Source organism: Lutra lutra, chromosome 2, assembly GCF_902655055.1.
Source record: "Lutra lutra chromosome 2, mLutLut1.2, whole genome shotgun sequence".
Lineage (NCBI taxonomy): Eukaryota > Metazoa > Chordata > Mammalia > Carnivora > Mustelidae > Lutra > Lutra lutra.
Window position 1 is genome coordinate 214,510 of NC_062279.1, and position 20,499 is coordinate 235,008.

Sequence of the window (20,499 nt, forward strand, 5' to 3'; positions counted from 1 at the left end):
TTCTAAGTGTTTCAGATACAATATCTAGTAACATAGAACATGTTTTCCTTTGGTTGATAGGAAGAAAAGAAACATTTTGTTATGAAAACAGATTCAGAAGAGGCTGAGTCAGTCAAGGAATATTTCTAACTATGTGGTGACGACCCAAAATGAATCAATCACTTATGCTGGGTTATTTCCAAACCAGAATGGCATACTGAGAGCTTGTCTTGGCTCTGAGGGCCGGGCAAGGCAGCACGTGAAGCTGAGCCAGTAAAATTGCCTTAGTTCCCTCCCAATTCTCTCATATATGCAACTGACACTCAAAGTGCACCTCGATACTTAAACCTTCAGAATCTCACCGGTATTTAGGGCCACTTAATCTTTATTACATTGGAATAGGAATCTACAAATAAAATTTCTCAGCGGGCATGAAACGCCTATATCTTCAGGTTATATGACAGTACCATTTGCTTGGTCATGGACTCTTGATAGGACACTTCTTTTTTTATTTTATTTTTTCATGTCCCAAAATTCATTGTTTATGCATCACACCCAGTGCCCCCATGCAATACTTGCCCTCCTAATATGCACCACTAGGCTCGACTAAACCCCCCACCCCCCTACCCTCCAAAACCCTCAGTGTGCTCATCACAACATGTGCCCTTCTTTTTTTTTTTAAGATTATGTATTATTTATTTATTTATTTATTTATTTATTTGACGGACAGAGATCACAAGTAGGCAGAGAAGCAGGCAGAGAGAGAGGAGGAAGCAGGCTCTCCACTGAGTGGAGAGCCCAATACAGGGCTAGATCCCAGAACCCTGGGATCATGACCCGAGCCGAAGGCAGAGGCTTTAACCCACTGAGCCACCCAGGCACTCCAACATGTGCCCTTCTTGATGCCCATTACCTGGCTACCACTTTGCCCCACCCACCTCCCCTTTGAAGCCCTTGGTTTGTTTCCCAGAGTTCACAGTCTCTCGTGGTTTTTCTCCCTCTCTGAATCCCCCTGACTCCAGTTTTCTCTCCTTTCACCTATGGTCCTCTGTGCTATTGCTTATATCCCACGTATGAATGAGACCATATAACATGATGTTTTAAAAAAAAAAAACAAGAAGTTTTGACGCTGATAAATTGCATTTTAACACCATTTCTTACTTTTTTATTCATGGTTTGCCTCTACAGTGTTTGCATTTTTAACTCAAAACAACACAGCAGGAAAGATAGGAAGGGCTTCGTCATCTTTCCTTTACATGGAAATGATGAATCAGAAATATTAAGTCAAGAAACTGTGTCAGGGGAGAGACAGAAGCAATATTCAAACCCAGTGTTTCTACTGGCTTGATGTTCTTTCTGCAGACACCTGGCACCTGCACCTGCATTACTTCATGGGAACTATACATATTAATTAATTACAGTGCAAGGAGAATGCTTACAAATGCTTTGATATACATGTAAATACATTATAATAGACTGCCTGATGTGTGAGCAACTTTTCAATAGTCACATGCTTTGGGACTCTGTCATTTTGCAGAGTTGTTATTTCATTTTTCCCAGGTTTGAATTGGTCCATTTGTTCACATCCTCAACTTGGGCCAATTTTGCAATCAGTAGATTAAAATGATCCATAATGCAAGGGTTTTATCTCAAGACATAATGTTCAGGTGGCATTTTCACATGTCTATGTTTGTCTGTGTATGTTTTCTACTGTTCTTCTCTCCATCATGGCAGGTGCCAAGCAAAACATGAGAAGGGAATGAAAACAATGAATCAGGAGAGATGATTAAAGATTGGGATAAAAAATTCCCCAAGAGGACTGGAAGAGATTATGCTGAGTGAAATAAGCCAAGCAGAGAGAGTCAATTATCATATGGTTTCACTTATTTGTGGAGCTAACAAATAACATGGAGGACACGGGAGTTAGAGAGGAGAAGGGAGCTGAGGGAAATTGGAAGGGGAGGTGAACCATGAGAGACTATGGACTCTGAAAAACAATCTGAGGGTTTTGAAGGGGCGGGGGGTGGGAGATTGGGGGAACCTGGTGGTGGGTATTGGAGAGGGCACGGATTGCATGGAGCACTGGGTGTGGTGCAAAAACAATGAATACTGTTACGCTGAAAATAAATTTAAAAAAAAATTTTTAATTCCCCAAGAGGGATTATATGAAGGAAATCTATGGTAACATAAACATGGACACAGGCATGATGATGACCAATACTTACTGCATACTGAGTCACTTTTCTAAGTGCTTTTATGGGAATTAACTCACTTAATCCTCATAGCAACACCATTAGGGACATACCACTATCACCTCCTTTTATAAGTGGGAAAACTGAAGAGACACGTAGTTTAAGTAAAGTTAGCTTTGACCCAGCATTAGATGGCTGTATTTGGATTTGAACCCAGATAGAGTATCTCCAAAATACTCTTAATCCCTATGCTACTCAGTATGGAATTGCATGTGTGTGTTTCTGTGTGGAGGTACAGATATATGTGCATATGCAATTTTTGTACATATGTTTTTGTGAATACACCTAATATACTTGTCTACTCATAGTAACTTGGAACCTCAAAAAGCATACTTTTGTGTTTTATATACACTGGCATCAAATGTTACTGTGGAATAAACAGTGATGTGTTCTGAGCAAATGTAGGATAAACATGGTCTCCAGTTATGCTAATAAACAGATGGCATCCAGAGCAATGGACACCCAACCTCCTCCTTATTCTTCCCTTTTCATGGCAAACATTGTGTAGAATCTTGCTTGATAATATTCTAAAAGAACAAGCCGAATGGCAGTACACCCACAAAAAGAACAAGGAATGCTTTGTCAGGAATGTATTAGGTTGAAAGACAAATAACTCTCACATTTGGGACATCTGACAGAGATGAGCTTTATCACACTTAACTTCAGAAAATAGCCTCGGCATCCCTGGGCAGGTGTTCCAGCAGCCAGAGTAAAGCTTAGCATTCCAGCATTTCCTTGTTACAAGAGAACTTACTCACTGGTAATGGTGGTGAGTATAATGGCAAGAAAAGGTAAAAAATACAATCCTGATCTCTGTGTCTGTGTCTGAGGCTATGCTCAAGAAGAAATGAGCAATTGATTGTCCTTGAGAGGTGTGAGTGTGCTCATGGAGGTTACCAAATTGTGGGAACACACTGGGGGCATACCCACACATAGTATGGGGACAAGGCAGAGCAGGCATGGGGAAGACATTTCCAGGGAGGAGAGGATGCCATCCTGCAATCTGAGTGCACCGGGCAGGTGACTGGGTGGACAATCAGGGAGGCAGATGTCAAGTGCCTGCAAGAAAAAGAGCACAAAGAGAATGAAATCTGTGCAAGCATGACACACTCTGGAGGCTGCTAGTGTGTGTGTAGTTGGAAATACTGTAACATGAAGTCCTTTATTAAGGGATAAGATCAAAGTTTCATCAATAATCAATGAGTCAATCCATGGATTTTCATGAATTACATGAATACATTTGAATTTGAACTTGAAGACAATGGTAATTTCCATTTAGCAAAGAACCCCATGATGGGGAAAGGCTGGCATATGAGAAGTATTAAAGGTAAAGAAACTTGTCATCTTGAGCAGTGAAATCAGCATGCAGTGTAGACATGGTGTGAGTGGGTGTGGGGATCCTCACACCTGGGCTCCTGCTTCTCCATGCTCCAAGCCCCCTTCCAACACCCAGTCCCCAGGACACACCTGGCTTTAATAACTTTGCATTAGAGCCATTCTTTATTCATTGAATACCCATTTAATTTCTGCTTTCTTTCACTAAATAAGTTTCATTTGGGGAGAAATGGTGTGTTTTTGTGGGGTTTTGTTGTTATTGTTGTGAAATCTCGGGACCCACAGCAGTAAATGCAGAGTACTCTGTTCTCAATAAGCACCTGCTGAATGAATTCAGCGACAACAGCAACAGGAAGAAAAGGACAGGTGTGAGAGGACCTTCATCTGGCAGTATTTGATGATTGATTAAAGGAAGAAATGAAGACCGAATTGAGCTGATGTTAATTTTTTTTTCAATTTTATGCTTGGTGACTAGGTATATTTTTTATTGGATCCCCTGGCTTTGTGAACACAGAACAGGATTTGATTGGTAAAGGTATGAAGACGTGTGTTTTGAATTTTAAAATTGCAGGTAAGAAGTGTATCTCTCTGACTTACTAGAGCTCATTAAAAGCAATATAGAGCTGAGGTGAACCATGAGAGACTGTGGACTCTGAAAAACAATCTGAGGGTTTTGAAGGGGTGGGGGGTGGGAGGTTGGGGGAACCTGGTGGTGGGTATTGGAGAGGGCACAGATTGCACGGAGCACTGGGTGTGGTGCAAAAACAATGAATACTGTTACGCTGAAAATAAATTAAAAAAAATTTTTAAAAAGCAATATAGAGATTTGCATTTATAGCTGAATGGCATTTTCCTTGCTGTCCTCTTCCCCAGGTCATGAACCTCAGCTGCTCCTTGTGGCAGGACAGCAGCCTGTCTGTCAAGTACTTCATGTTTGCCAAGTTCTCTGAGGTCAAAGAACAGTGTTTCCTTTTATTCACCCTCATCCTCCTCATGTTTTTATCCTCCCTCACGGGAAATGCCCTCATAGCCCTTGCCATCTGGACCAACTCAGTCCTCCACACACCCATGTACTTCTTCCTGGCCAACCTGTCTCTCTTAGAGATTGGCTACACGTGCTCCGTCATACCCAAGATGCTGCAGAGCCTTGTGAGTGAGACCCGGGGGATCTCCCGGGAGGGGTGTGCTACACAGATGTTTTTCTTCACATTTTTTGCTATCAGCGAGTGCTGTCTTTTGGCAGCCATGGCTTTTGACCGCTACATGGCCATATGCTCCCCTCTCCACTATGCAACACGAATGAGCCGTGGGGTGTGTGCCCAGTTGGCAGTCGTTTCCTGGGGAGTGGGTTGCATGGTAGGCTTGGGCCAGACCAACTACATTTTCTCCTTGAACTTCTGTGGCCCCTGTGAAATAGACCACTTCTTCTGTGACCTTCCCCCTATCCTGGCTCTTGCCTGTGGTGATACATCTCATAATGAGGCCGCAGTTTTTGTTGTGGCCATTCTTTGCATTTCCAGTCCATTTTTACTAATCATTGCTTCCTATGGCAGGATCCTAGCCGCTGTGTTGATCATGCCCTCCCCTGAGGGCCGCCGTAAAGCTCTTTCCACCTGTTCTTCCCACCTGCTTGTAGTGACGCTCTTCTATGGTTCTGGGTCTGTCACCTACTTGAGACCAAAGGCCAGCCATTCACCAGGAATAGATAAACTCCTATCTCTGTTCTACACAGTGGTGACATCCATGCTCAATCCCATCATCTACAGTTTACGGAACAAGGAGGTCAAGGCAGCTCTCCAGAGAACCCTGGGTAAGAAGAAAGTTTTGACTCATGGGTAGATCCCGGAGGACCATGCAAATCTGCTTTTTGAAAAAATGCACACACAACCCAGGAGTAAAGAAAGAAAACAAAACTGATCTCTGCAGTATGCTCTCTGCAACCTATTTTGTGAGGACCTTCTTTAATAATAGTAGCTGTAGGGGCACCTGGGTGGCTCAGTGGGTTAAGCCTCTGCCTTCGGCTCAGGTCATGATCTCAGGGTCCTGGGATCGAGCCCCGCATCGGGCTCTCTGCTCAGCGGGGAGCCTGCTTCCCCCTCTCTCTCTGCCTGCCTCTCTGCCTACCTGTGATCTCTCTCTCTCTGTCAAATAAATCTTAAAAAAATAATAAATAAAATAATAGTAGCTGTAATTTGGGAGACACCTCTGTAGTCACAGTCAAACTGCTGATTGCCAAATTCTGGAAGGAAGTTGGCTACCAAAGAATTTTGATAGGTGAGTCCAATACTAGACAGGTTTTCCAAAATATGTCAGTCTAGGCTTGCTGTATACATTGCCAGATTATATCTTAGAAGTCTGGCAAATTCTCATTCTTTATTCTTAGGCATTTTCTAGTCCCTGAGTGTCTCCTGTGAATCTGCCCTGGTCTCTGGAGACAGTGTTCCCACATATGTCTGTCCCACATGACTCTCAATTCCCTAATAACTCCATGGAGCACATTATTTCTTTCCACAAAAAAAAATACTTTAAACACTTCTACCTTAATTATCATTACAGTGATATAGAATTAATTCTTTCTGTGAGTTGCATTTACTATAAAAATATTTAAATATAAAAAAAGCAAACACATTCCAGAGGCATTTTTTGCTGAAAATTAAAAGAAAAAAGTGGGAAATTTTTATCAAAAGTCTCCACGGTGAAAATCTTTTTAAAGAGAAAATCATACTTAAATTCAAGAAGGATAATAATGAACCAAAAATAATTAACATATATAATTAAAAGATTTTTGTGTAACTTACAAAATTTGCATATATGCAAATGAATCTGGCTCCATATGTTTTGAAATCATCCATACACTTGCTCTGAAGGGAAATGAGCTGTAAGCATCTAGAGAGGCATTGCCTGGAATGTGAGCACCTAGTTCTCAGGGAGGTGCTGTGGGTTGTGAGGAGTTGGTATCTGCTCATGTAGTAGCTGTAATGGGACAGAGCAGAGGTCTATGACTTAATCACTGTGTACGATGGACAGTCCTGAGTGTGATGGACAGCCTGGTCCCCTAGTTAGCAATGCTGTATGTACTTTTGATGTGTATTGAGAGAGTAGATCTTAAGTGTTCTCACCACACACATAATCTCTGTGAGGCAAGGGGTGTGTTAATATAATCATTTCACAACACATGTGCATATCAAATCATCATGTTATACACTGTAAAGACATGCAGTTTTGTTTGAGATCTAAATATCAATTAGCAGGAAAAGATCAAAAGATGTGATGATTCTATTAGGGGATAATGGTGATATTAACTAATGACCACGATGTGCATTTTGCCAGATATCCCTATTTTACCAAGAACTACCAAATTCATTCAAACACATAATTTATGTATAATATAAATGTTAAAATATTTGTGGACATTTCTATTAAAACAAATATAATACATGCTCTTCAGAGCAAATGTATAAAACATATAAAAATGTACAAATTAAACTTTAATTCATTTATATTCCTTCCATGCAAGAATAACCAATGTAAATATTTATTTAATTTAGCCTTTATCTTTCTGCCACCCACACATGCACACACATGCACTGAAGTCCCTTCTCATGACGGATTATGTTGAAAATATAAAAGGTATGAAAAATGCATCTTCTAGAACATTTAATGTTTGTTTTAAATATCTACATTGTCATGAATTAATTTACCCTCCATATTTTCTCTATTAAATCCTCCTGAATGTTAATAAGGGAGAAATTATTTGCTAACTTTGATTCTCAAACCCTGTGCCATCTATTTCCAAGAGGCCTTGGAGTGCATTCTCCTGAGCACCAGCTCTGACAGCAGCACCGACCATAGGATAACCACCATTTACTGGATTCTAAATACATGAAAGGGCAGCTCAGGCTCCTTCAATGTTTGTCTAATATTTGATCTTGAAAACCACCCATATACTATTGTTCTCATTCTACCCTCGTGGAGCCCAAGGAAGAGAGGCAGAAGCTGCTCACCCCCAGGAGTCGGTAAGAGCCAACATTGGTTACAGAAGGTCTGATGCAAGATCCATGGTTCTTGGCCACAGATTCCAGGAGAGTTTATTCCATTAATTCTGACTCCCTGTGTACACTGTCCCCAGGATAAGTAAGAGTGAAAAGACCATAGAATGTCTCTGCTGATAAGGCACAGCCCTGGTGTTCAGGCTTCTTTCTAACTTGTGAGATTTTTTTTCGGAGGAGTGGTATTCTTTTTCTTTTTTGAAAGCCTATCTTTTGGTTTTAATCAGCATATGCAGTATAAACAGTAACTTCTGATTTATATTTAACAATAATCCCAAAGAAAACCTAAATATATATGCCTACTATCTTGAAAGTACACACATTACTGTTTAGCTCCTGTTTACATGAAAATCCAGTCACAAGCATGTTTTCTTAGAGCAAAATCCTCAAACAAATAGATTTTTAGAATGTGCTAAAAAGTTTATTTGATTCAATAATGGATGAACCAGCAGAAGATCAAAGCCAGGTTGCCCAAGGCCGAACAATAAGGAAATACAGGCTGAGAGAGAGAGTTTGAAAAAGAATGTATTAATTTTATAACTCTTAGAGTTATTTTCTATAGCAAGTTGCAAAATCATAATGTACCATCAGCCCCTCTAGGTCAGCCTGTCTCCTTACAGAATGGCCAAGCTGGGCTTGGTTTGCCAATTGTCAGCAGAGGGTCATACCTGACCTGGTGCTTGCTTGTGTAAATAAGGTGTAATTGAAGCCCAACCATCCCTCACTGACAAACTGCCTAGGGGCTGCTTTCCTGCATTTCCTGCTTTCCTGCCTGCAGAGTGCAGTGCTAGCTGCAGAGATCACAGATATCATGGACCTACCACTTACAGGACACCTCCACACATAACAAACATACCAACAAAATGCAAGGTGTGGAAATTTGTGGATCCTGATTTGAACAAACCAAAGATAAAAAGACATTTTCAAGACAGATAAGAAAGCAGAAACATGGGCTGATGGATTATAACTAGGAAGTATTGTTCATTTTCATTCTAAATTACATACATTTGCAATAATATGATGTCTGGAATTTACTTTTAAAAATTACAGCAAAAAAAAAAAAACTATGGGAGGAAATATTTGAAACAAAATTGGTGTGATGTTGATAAATGGTCATGTTTACTTGCTGTATCCCTGGGTTTATCTCATGTTATCCTACTTGTGTTTACTATGCCTGAAATGTTCACACATGAAGAACAGTCATACTTTGTCCATTGTGTTACTGATTTTATCTTTTCTTTTCTCAGATAAAATGCTTGTATGCATTTAACTCCAAAATGCATTCAGACTTGCTTTGTCATTCACTACATGGCCAGCCTATTGTGGAGGTTCTGTGTGTGAGTGAGAAATGACCATGTATTGTTTTAGCTGTGGTGTTCTCTCTGTACTTGTGAGGTGAAGTCTGCTGTGTTGGTCATAATTCCTGCATGCTGCCTCACTCCTGTGTGTGTGTGTGTGTGTGTCTTTTCTACCAGTGATTCATCCAATTCTGGCTGTGGATTTCTCTAGTGCCTTCATTAATTGTCAGCTTTTGCTTTGTATTCAAAGCTATGTTACAGGGTGTATGTAAGTCCAGGAGTATTTTAATTTCCAGGTTGATTAAATATTTTAGCAGGATGAAACTTCCTCCTTATTCCTGGTAATAGTTCTTCCCTTAAGCCCTCCTACGTCCAGTAGTAGCATGCCTGTACCAGCTTTCTTTTAGCCCCGATCAAGGGCATGTCTTTTTGTATCCTTTATGCTGCATCCTCAGATGTAGTTTTTATCTTAGTCTCCAAAAAAAAAAGAAATATGAAAATGTTTATATTTCTTTGGATGGTTTGGGCCATTTATATTTATATAATTTATACACTATAATTTAAATACATAATTTATATAATTTATATAATTTCTGGAGTTGGTAGCCACTATTTTTCTATGTGATTTCTATTTGATTTATTGCTTGACTTTTCTTTCTTTTTTTTTCTTTACTTTTTTTAATTTTTATTTATTTTTTTATTAATTTTATTTTTTATAAACATATAATATATTTTTATCCCCAGGGGTACAGGTCTGTGAATCACCAGGTTTACACACTTCACAGCACTCACCATAGCACATACCCTCCCCAGTGTCCATAATCCCACTCCCCTCCCAACCCCCCTCCCCCCATCAACCCTCAGTTTGTTTTGTGAGATTAAGAGTCACTTATGGTTTGTCTCCCTCCCAATTCCATCTTGTTTCATTTACTCTTCTCCTACCCCCTTAACCCCCCATGTTGCATCTCCTATCCCTCATATCAGGGAGATCATATGATAGTTGTCTTTCTCCGATTGACTTATTTCGCTAAGCATGATACCCTCTAGTTCCATCCACGTCGTCGCAAATGGCAAGATTTCATTTCTTTTGATGGCTGCATAGTATTCCATTGTGTATATATACCACATCTTCTTCATCCATTCGTCTGTTGATGGACATCTAGGTTCTTTCCATAGTTTGGCTATTGTAGACATTGCTGCTATAAACATTCGGGTGCACGTGCCCCTTCGGATCACTACGTTTGTATCTTTAGGGTAAATACCCAGCAGTGCAATTGCTGGGTCATAGGGTAGTTCTATTTTCAACATTTTGAGGAACCTCCATGCTGTTTTCCAGAGTGGTTGCACCAGCTTGCATTCCCACCAACAGTGTAGGAGGGTTCCCCTTTCTCCGCATCCTCGCCAGCATCTGTCATTTCCTGACTTGTTAATTTTAGCCATTCTGACTGGTGTGAGGTGATATCTCATTGTGGCTTTGATTTATATTTCCCTGATGCCGAGTGATGTGGAGCACTTTTTCATGTGTCTGTTGGCCATCTGGATGTCTTCTTTGCAGAAATGTCTGTTCATGTCCTCTGCCCATTTCTTGATTGGATTATTTGTTCTTTGGGTGTTGAGTTTGCTAAGTTCTTTATAGATTTTGGACACTAGCCCTTTATCTGATATGTCGTTTGCAAATATCTTCTCCCATTCTGTCAGTTGTCTTTTGGTTTTGTTAACTGTTTCCTTTGCTGTGCAAAAGCTTTTGATCTTGATAAAATCCCAATAGTTCATTTTTGCCCTCGCTTCCCTTGCTTTTGGCGATGTTCCTAGGAAGATGTTGCTGCGGCTGAGGTCGAAGAGGTTGTTGCCTGTGTTCTCCTCAAGGATTTTGATGGATTCCTTTCTCACATTGAGATCCTTCATCCATTTTGAGTCTATTTTCGTGTGTGGTGTAAGGAAATGATCCAATTTCATTTTTCTGCATGTGGCTGTCCAATTTTCCCAACACCATTTATGGAAGAGGCTGTCTTTTTTCCATTGGACATTCTTTCCTGCTTGACTTTTCTATTGTAATTACATTTTTATAATTAATCAAATAGTTTTATGTGACACTTCCTCACCTTCAAGTTTTTAGCAATACATTAGTATATTATTCTTTTAGTGGCTCTCTCAGACATTCCAAGATATATCTTTGATCTGTGATAGGCTGAAGTAAGTTGGTGTTTTTCCCATGGGTTTTCTCCATGAAATGAATTTGAGTGATTTCCAATCTATGGTCTTAAATGAAAAAAAAAACAAGCCTTCAGATAGATGGGGCAAATCTTTCAGAACTACTGGGTGAAAATGACAATTTTATTTTAAAGGACTTTTCTCAGATTATAGTCACTGATCACATAGAGTAAAATAAGAAATCAATAACAATATAATAGGCATAAGAAGATATCATTCATGAAATCATAGTCAAACATCCCATGAGTTTGGATTCTACAAATCACATTCCTAAATAATTTCAAGTTACAGAATCAAAAGAAATTAAATTTGCAAAGCATTTATAACTAAACTTCAACAAAAACATATATAAAAATGTGTGGCTTGCAACAGTTCTTAAAGGGAGATTATAGATTTAAATGCATTTATCGAGAAAAGAGGCTGGTTGGAGGAACACAGACTAACCATTCAAGTTACAAAGTTAAGGAAAGAGCAAAATAAACCCAAAGAAAATAGAATAAAGAAAATAATAAAGAAAAAAGGAGAAATGAGTGAAGTAGAACACTTATACAGCAAATGTAATAGTGTTTATAAATTTAAAAAACTGATTCTTTGATTAAAGTAATAAAATAGTAAACCTCTGGCAGTTTACATGAGTAAATATCTTCAAGATAGAGTGACACACAGTATGACAGAGATTTAATGACACAAGACATTATTTCAGGAAGAATGAAAATGACACTAGACAAAAGGCTGATACCCAAGATCTATAAAGAACTTCTCAAAGTCAACACCCAAAAAAACAAATAAGTTAAAAACTGGGCAGAAGACACAAACAGACACTTCTCCAAAGAAAACATACAAATGGCTACAGACACATGAGAAATTGTTCGCCATCATTAGCCACAGGGAAATTCAAATCAAAACCACACTGAAAAACAATCTGAGGGGTTTGAAGAGGTGGGGGTGAGAGGTTGGGGGAACCAGGTGGTGGTTATTAGAGAGGGCACGGACTGCATGGAGCACTGGGTGCGGTACAAAAACAATGAATACTGTTATGCTGAAAATAAATTTTAAAAAATGATTTAAAAATTAAAAAAAAAACACACTGAGATACCACCTTACACTAGTTAGAATGGCAAAAATTTACAAGACAAGAAACAACAAATTGTTGGAGAGGATGTAGAGAAAGGGGAACCCTCTTGCACTGTTGGTGGTTATGCAAGTTGGTGCAGCCACTTTGGAAAATAGTGTGTAGGTTCCTTAAAAAATTAAAAATAGAGCTACCCTATGACCTGGCATTTGCACTACTGGGTGTAGATGTAGTGAAAAGAAGGGCCATATACACCCCAACATTCATAGCAGCAATGTCCACATAGCCAAACTGTGGAAAGAGCCAAAATGGCCTTTAACAGATAAGTGGGTAAGGAAGATGTGGTTCATATATACAATGGAATATTACTCAGCCATCAGAAAGGATGAATACCCAACTTTTGTATCAACATGGATGGGACTGGAGGGGATTATGGTGAGTGAAATAAGTCAAGCAGAGAAAGTCAATTATGATATGGTTTCACTTATTTGTGGAACATAAGGAATAGCATGGAGGATGTTAGGAGAAGGAAGGGAAAAGTGAAGGGGGAAGATCAGAGTGGGAGACAAACCATTAGAGACTGTGGACTCTGAGAAATAAACTGAGAGTTTTAGAATGGAGGCAGGTTGGGGGATGGGTGAACCCAGTGATGGGTATTAAGGAAGGCACAGATTGCGTGGGGCACTGGGTATTATATACAACAATAAATCATGGAACACTACATCAAAAACTAATGATATACTGTGTGGTGTCTAACACAACATAATAAAAATAAAAATTAATAAAAATTTTTAAAAAGAATGGTAAGCCAATAACTTAAAAACCTAAATGCAATGGATAATTTTCTTGGGAAAAATATAAATTATCAAAATTCAGCCAAGAAAGAAAAAGCTTGAATAAAACAATATTTTTTAAATGACTTCAGAATCAAAACATACAATATACCCCTAGCATTACAAGGCTGGATCTATTTTATGGGACTTCTGAAAACTCAAAGTGAAGAGGAAAATTACCCACAGCAGGCCTCAGCCAGGAGGCCCCAGAAGATGGAAAGTTATGAACAATAAGCTAGAGATAATCAGAAGTCCTACCGGGAGTTAAGAGATTACCAGCCACTTCTGCTTCTGTAAACAGGCTTCCAGCCACAGGCTCCCTGCACTACTCTTCCCACCTAATGCAGCCCTCACATTCCCAGTTTAAACCCACCTAACAGCAGTCAGCATGGTCCTTGTAACCTGACTGCCAGTAGTCCCCTATAAAAGCCCTATAACCCCACTGCCTGAGGCCCAGAACTTTGAGCACAAGCTGATCCATGTCCACCAGCATAAGATAAACCCAAGTTCTCCTACTTCTCTGAGTGTCACTTGGATCTCTAGCAGGTCTGATTATTTTTCCACAACAAAAGAACCATTAACTCTAGGCTTATTTAATCTCCTCCAAATTTAGTAGGAAATAGAAAGTTACTCATGTTATGAGACTAACATAACTTTGACGCATAAAACACAACAGATGACATAAGAAGTGATGTTATTATTGTTGGCCAATTTCCATTAAAAATCCACATAGCTTTATGTTTTATATAATTTTACAATAATTATCAAAAGGTTATATTAAATATCAAAGGAATATCCTAAAAACAATACATCACAAATACAGCTTATTCCAGGAGCACAGGTATAATTTCAAGTCAGAAAATCTGCTGACACAGTAACTATGCAGTAGGTTATAATAAGAGGAAAATAATGCAGTCTTCTCAATAGTTGCAAGTTGAGAAAACTACTTTCATGATTTTAGGTTGGCAACATTTCGACCAATGTTGCTACACCACTCGGATGGAAGAGGAGCAATGAATTTCTCATTCAATCTTAGTGGAAGTGTAAATTGTTATGCTGAAAAGCTTTGCAGTCTCAATTAATTTTTGTAGGTTTTTTTTCTTTTTCTTGCTTTCTTAATTATATTATGTTGATTTTTTTTTTTTTTTAGTTTTTCATGATCATATCCGTTCACAGAAGTATTCCACAGGTAGAGTCCAAGATAACAGAGGAGTAGAAGACCTTAATTTCATCTGGTTCCAGGAATTCAGCTAGATAGCAATCAAATCATTCCAAACACGTATGAACTCAACTGGACATCTAGGAAAAGAACAGCTGCAACTCTATGAATAGAAAAGTGATCACTACATCAAAAACAAACCATGAGAGACTGTGGACTCTGAGAAACAAACTGAGGGTTTTGGAGGGTGGGGGTGGGGGATTGGGTGAGTCTGCTGGTGGTTATTATGGAGGTCACAGATTGCATGGAGCACTAGGTGTGGTGCATAAACAATGAATCTTGGAACACTGAAAAAATAAAATTTAAAAATTTACCCCACCATTCTTTTACACCGTACACAAAGATAAACTCAAAATGGATAAAAGACCTCAACGTGAGACAGGAATCCATCAGAATCCTAGAGGAGAACATAGGCAGTAATCTCTTCGATATCAGCCACAGCAACTTCTTTCAAGATATGTCTCCAAAGGCAAAGGAAACAAAAGCCAAAATGAACTTTTGGGACTTCATCAAAATCAAAAGCTTCTGCAGAGCAAACAAAACAGTCAACAAAACAAAGAGGTAACACCATGGAATGGGAGAAGATATTTGCAAATGACAGTACAGACAAAAGGTTGATATCCAGGATCTATAAAGAACTCCTCAATCTCAACACACACAAAACAGATAATCCTATCAAAAAAATGGGCAGAAGATATGAACAGACACTTCTCCAATGAAGACATACAAATGGCTATCAGACACATGAAAAAATGTTCATCATCACTAGCCATCAGGGAGATTCAAATTAAAACCACATTGAGATATCACCTTACACCAGTTAGAATGGCCAAAATTAGCAAGACAGGAAACAACATGTGTTGGAGGGGATGTGGAGAAAGAGGAACCCTCTTACACTGTTGGGGGAAAGCAAGTTGGTGCAGCCACTTTGGAGAACAGTGTGGAGATTCCTTAAGAAATTAAAAATAGAGCTTCCCTATGACCCTGCCATTGCACTACTGGGTATTTACCCCAAAGATACAGATGGAGTGAAAAGAAGGGCCATCTGTACCCCAATGTTTATAGCAGCAATGGCCATGGTCGCCAAACTGTGGAAAGAACCAAGATGCCCTTCAACGGACGAATGGATAAGGAAGATGTGGTGCATATACACTATGAAGTATGATGCCTCCATCAGAGAGGATGAATACCCAACTTTTGTAGCAACATGGACGGGACTGGAAGAGATGATGCTGAGTGAAATAAGTCAAGAAGAGAGAGTCAGTTATCATATGGTTTCACTTATTTGTGGAGCACAACAAATAGCATGGAGGACAAGGGGAGTTAGAGAGGAGAAGGGAGTTGGAGGAAATTGGAAGGGGAGGTGAACCATGAGAGACTATGGACTCTGAAAAACAATCTGAGGGTTTTGAAGAGGCGGGGGGGGGGGGGGTTGGGGGAACCAGGTGGTGGGTATTAGAGAGGGCATGGATTGCATGGAGCACTGGGTGTGGTGCAAAAACAATGAATACTGTTATGCTGAAAATAAATTAAAAATTTTTTTAAATAAGACAAGAAAAAAAATTTAAAAATTAAATAAAAAAACTAAAAATGAACTGTATGGTGACTAACATAACATTATGACATTTTTAAAAAACTTTTTTTAAAAAAAGAAAAATGACCACTTTCTGCAAGGACTCACTGAAAAGGAGGGCCCAAACTTTCAGCTCTGGGGCTGGAAATTGGGAGACCCACCATTTTCAATTCTTATCCTCTAAAGCTGTGTGAAAAGCCCCAGGGAACAAAGGTCACAGAGCAAACCAGAACAGATTACTTAGCCTGGCCCATGGCAAGGGGTGGTACAATTCTGTCTGGGGCAAAGACACTTGAGAATCAATGCAACAGGCACCTCCCTCAGAAGATTAGCAAGAACATCCAGCCAAGTTTACCAATGAGAATTGCAAAACATCAGCACTAGGGGAATACAGCACATTGAATTCCTGGCTTTTTACCATGATTCTTTAGTCTCTTAGCATTATTTTTTTTTAATTTTCTCTTTCCTTTTTCAACCAATTTCTTACTTTATCAACCCCTTTTTAAAATCTTTTCTTAAATTTTCATTTTTACAGTTACACTTTATGCCTTCATTTAATCTTATTTTTGTGTACATGTTTTTCTTTCTTTACAATTTTGGGATGCACTTTCTTCTTTTTTTTTTTTTTTAATTTCTTTTCAGCGTAAGTGTATTCATTGTTTTTGCACCACACCCAGTGCTCCATGCAATACATGCCCTCCTTAAGAAGGGAGTTGAGGGAAATTGGAATGGGAGGTGAACCTTGAGACTATGGACTCTGAAAAACAATCTGAGGGTTTTGAAGGAGCGGGGGGTGGGAGGTTGGGGAACCAGGTGATGGGTATTGGAGAAGGCACGGATTGCATGGAGCACTGAGTGTGGTGCAAAAACAATGAATACTGTTACACTGAAAAAAAAAAACTATAAAAAAATAAATAAATAAAATCTTAAAAAAAAATACATGCCCTCCTTAATGCCCACAACCTGGATCCTCCAGCCTCCCACCCCCCACCCCTTCAAAACCCTCAGATTGTTTTTTCAGAGTCCATAGTCTCTCGTGGCTCACCTCCCCTTCCAATTTCCCTCAACTCCCTTCTCATCTCCATCTCCCCATGTCTTCCATGTTATTTGTTATGCTCCACAAATAAGTGAAACCATATGATAATTGATTCTCTCTGCTTGACTTATTTCACTCAGCATCATCTCTTCCAGTCCCGTCCATGTTGCTACAAAAGTTGGGTATTCATCCTTTCTGATGGAGGCATCATACTTCATAGTGTATATGCACCACATCTTCCTTATCCATTCGTCCGTTGAAGGGCATCTTGGTTCTTTCCACAGTTTGGCGACCATGGCCATTGCTGCTATAAACATTGGGGTACAGATGGCCCTTCTTTTCACTCCATCTGTATTTTTTGGGTGAATACCCAGTAGGGGATGCACTTTCTTCTAACAGACCAAAATGTATCCAAAATATAGTGTATGGCTCTGTTTTATTCACCGGTGTGATCATATTTTCTTTTTTGTCATTTTTCTTTTTTTCCCCTTTTCTTCTTCCTTTTGTTGGGGGGAGTGTTTCTTTTTTGTTGTTTTGTTTTGTTTATTTTGTGAGGTTTTTTTTTTTTTAGTTTTCATCTTTACATGTATACTTTATCATTCCAATGTATTTGATTTTATTTTTGTATATATAAGTTTTCTTTCTTTACAATTTGAGGTGTAGTGGTGTAGTTTCTTCTAACAAACTGACCAAAATACACTCAGAAGACAGTGTATTCCTCTATTCTGTTAACCTGTCTGTTTACATCCCTTCCTTTTGTTGTTGCTGTTGTTTCTTGTCTTTTAATATCCATTTTTACAATTACATACTATCTTTTCATTGTATTTAACTTTATTTTTTACATATATAAATTTTTCCTTCTTTAAAATTTTGGGATCTTGTTTTCTAAAAAACAGACCAAAATACACACAGAATCCAGTGTATTGATTTATTCTGCTCACCTGGCTGATTATATTCTCTCTGTCTGTCTCTCTGTCTCTCTGTCTCTCTCTCTCTCTCTCTCTCTCTCTATATATATATATATATATAATTCTTTTCCCCAGTTTTGTGTCTTGTCTGATTTATTTAGTATATATTTCTCTCGAGTCATTGTTGCCATTTTGCTGTTTGCTGTTTGTTCTCTTGTTCATCTACTCTTCTCTGGACAGAATGACAAGATGTAAAACTTACCTCAATAACAGAACAAGACACAGTACTGAGTGCCAGCGACCTAATCAGCATAGACATAAGTAAGATGTCAGAAAAAGAGTTCAGAATAACTATTATAAAAATACTTTAAAAAAGCATAGAAGGCCCTATAGAATCCCTTTCTGGAGAAATAAAAGAACTAAAATCTAACTAAGTCAAAATAAAAAGGGGAATTAGTGTGATGCAATCAAAAAATGGAGGCTCAAAAAGCTAGAATAAATGAGGCAGAAGAGAGAATTAGTGGTATAGATAAATAATGGAGAATAAAGAAGATGATAAAAAGAGAGATAAGCAACTACTGGACCACAAGAGGAGAATTTGTGAGCTAAGTGATACCATACAGTGAAATAATATTAAAATAATTGGGATCCCAGAAGAGGAAGAAATAGAGAAGGACAGAAGGTATATTGAAGCAAATTATAGCAGAGAATTTCCCCTAATTTGGAGGAGTAAACAGGCATCAAAATCCTGGCGGCAAAGAGAACCCCTGTCAAAATCAATAAAAATAGGTCAACACCCCAATATATAATAGTGAAACTTACAAATCTCAATAGACAAAGAGAAAATCTTGGGACAAGAGATTAGTAACCTATGAGGGTAGAAACATTAGATAGATTAGATTAGATTAGATTAGAAACAGCAGACCCTTCCACAGAGAACTGGCAGGCCAGAAAAGACTGGCATGATATATTCAGGATGCTAAATGAAAATAAAAATGCAGCCAGAATACTTTTATCCAACTAGAACGTCATTCAAAAGAGAAGGAGTGAAAAAACCTTCCAGGATGTATAGAAACTAAAAGAATTTGGGTATCCCAAACCAGCTTAACAAGAAATATTAAAAGGATCCTCTAAGCAAAAAGAGAGTCCAAAAGACCAGAAAGGAACAGAGACAATATAAATAACGTTGCTTTATAGGTAATAGAATGACACTAAATTCATATCTTTCAATAGTTGCTCTAAATGTAAATTAACTGAATCCTCCAATCAAAAGACAGGGGGTACCAGATGATAAGAATAAGAAGAAGTAGTAGTAGTACTAGAAGAAGAAGAAAAGAAATGATGCATCGATATGCTGTCGCAAGAGACTCCTTTTTAAAAGTAATTTTAATTTTTAGTTATTTTTTAATTTCTTTTCAGTGTTGGAGAAATTTCATTGTTTTTGCACCACACCCAGTCTCCATGCAATACATGCCCTCCATAATACCCACCACCTGGTTCCCCCAACCTCCCCCCCCCCGCCCCTTCAAAACCCCATGTTGTTTTTCAGAGTCCATAGTCTCTCATGGTTCATCTCCCCTTCCAATTTCCCCCAACTCCCTTCTCCTCTCCATCTCCCCATGTCCTCCATGTTACTTCTTACATTCCACAAATAAGTGAAACCATATGATAATTGACTCTCTCTTCTTGACTTATTTCACTCAGCATCATCTCTTCCAGTCTCGTCCATGTTGCTACAAATGTTGGGTATTCATCCTTTCTGATGGAGGCATCATACTCCATAGTGTATATGGACCACATCTTCCTTATCCATTTGTCTGTTGAAGGGCATCTTGGTTCTTTCCACAGATTGGCGACTGTGGCCATTGCTGCTATGAACATTGGGATACAGATGGCCCTTCTTTTCACTCCATCTTTATCTTTGGGGTAAATACCCAGTAGTGCAATTGCAGGGTCATAGGGAAGCTCTATTTTTAAAATCTTAAGGAATCTCCACACTGTTCTCCAAATTGGCTGCACCAACTTGCATTCCCACCACCAGTGTAAGAGGGTTCCCCTTTCTTCACATCCTCTCCAACACACTGTTTACTGTCTAGTTAATTTTGGTTATTCTAATTGGTACAGTGTGGTAAGAGCCTCATTTTAGACCCAAAGATACCTCCAGATTTAAACTTAAGGGATGGAAAACCATTTATTATGCTAATGGACAACAAAAGACATCTGGAGTGGCAATCCTGGTATCAGAAAAATTAGATTTTAAACCAAAACTGTATTAAGTGATGAGGAAGGACACTATATCATAACCAAAAGTGTCTATCCAACAATATCTAACGATTATAAATATTTATGCCCCTAACATGGGAGCAGCCATTATATAAGGCAATTAATAACAAATCAAAGAAACACATAAATAATAATAATATACTAATAGTAGGGAACATTAATAGCCCCCTCACTGAAATGGACAGATCATCTTAGCAGATCAACAAGGAAATAAGGGTTTTGAATGACACACTCGACCAGATGGACTTCAGACATATTCAGAACATTCCATCCTAAACCAAAAGAATACACATTCTTCTCGAGTGCACATGAAATTTTCTCCGGAATAGATCACATATTGGGTCACAAATCAAATCTCAACCACTACCAAAGGATTGGGATCATTCCCTGCATATTTTCAGACCACAATACTTTGAAACTGGATCTCAGTCACAAGAGGAAATTTGGAAAG

The 20,499-nt window shown here is 38.7% G+C and overlaps 1 protein-coding gene across 1 annotated transcript; it reads left to right on the forward strand.

Annotated features, from left to right (window-relative positions):
• Positions 1-4,442: 4,442 nt before the first annotated feature.
• Positions 4,443-5,405, forward strand: LOC125093904 (olfactory receptor 10C1-like). The gene has a single exon (XM_047719648.1). It carries the CDS (start codon positions 4,443-4,445, stop codon positions 5,403-5,405), a length of 963 nt encoding a protein of 320 aa, XP_047575604.1.
• Positions 5,406-20,499: the final 15,094 nt, after the last annotated feature.

What these genes read in the sequence shown, in the direction of transcription:
- LOC125093904 (XM_047719648.1), top strand. Translation starts at nt 4,443, where the DNA reads ATGAACCTCAGCTGCTCCTTGTGGCAGGACAGCAGCCTGTCTGTCAAG.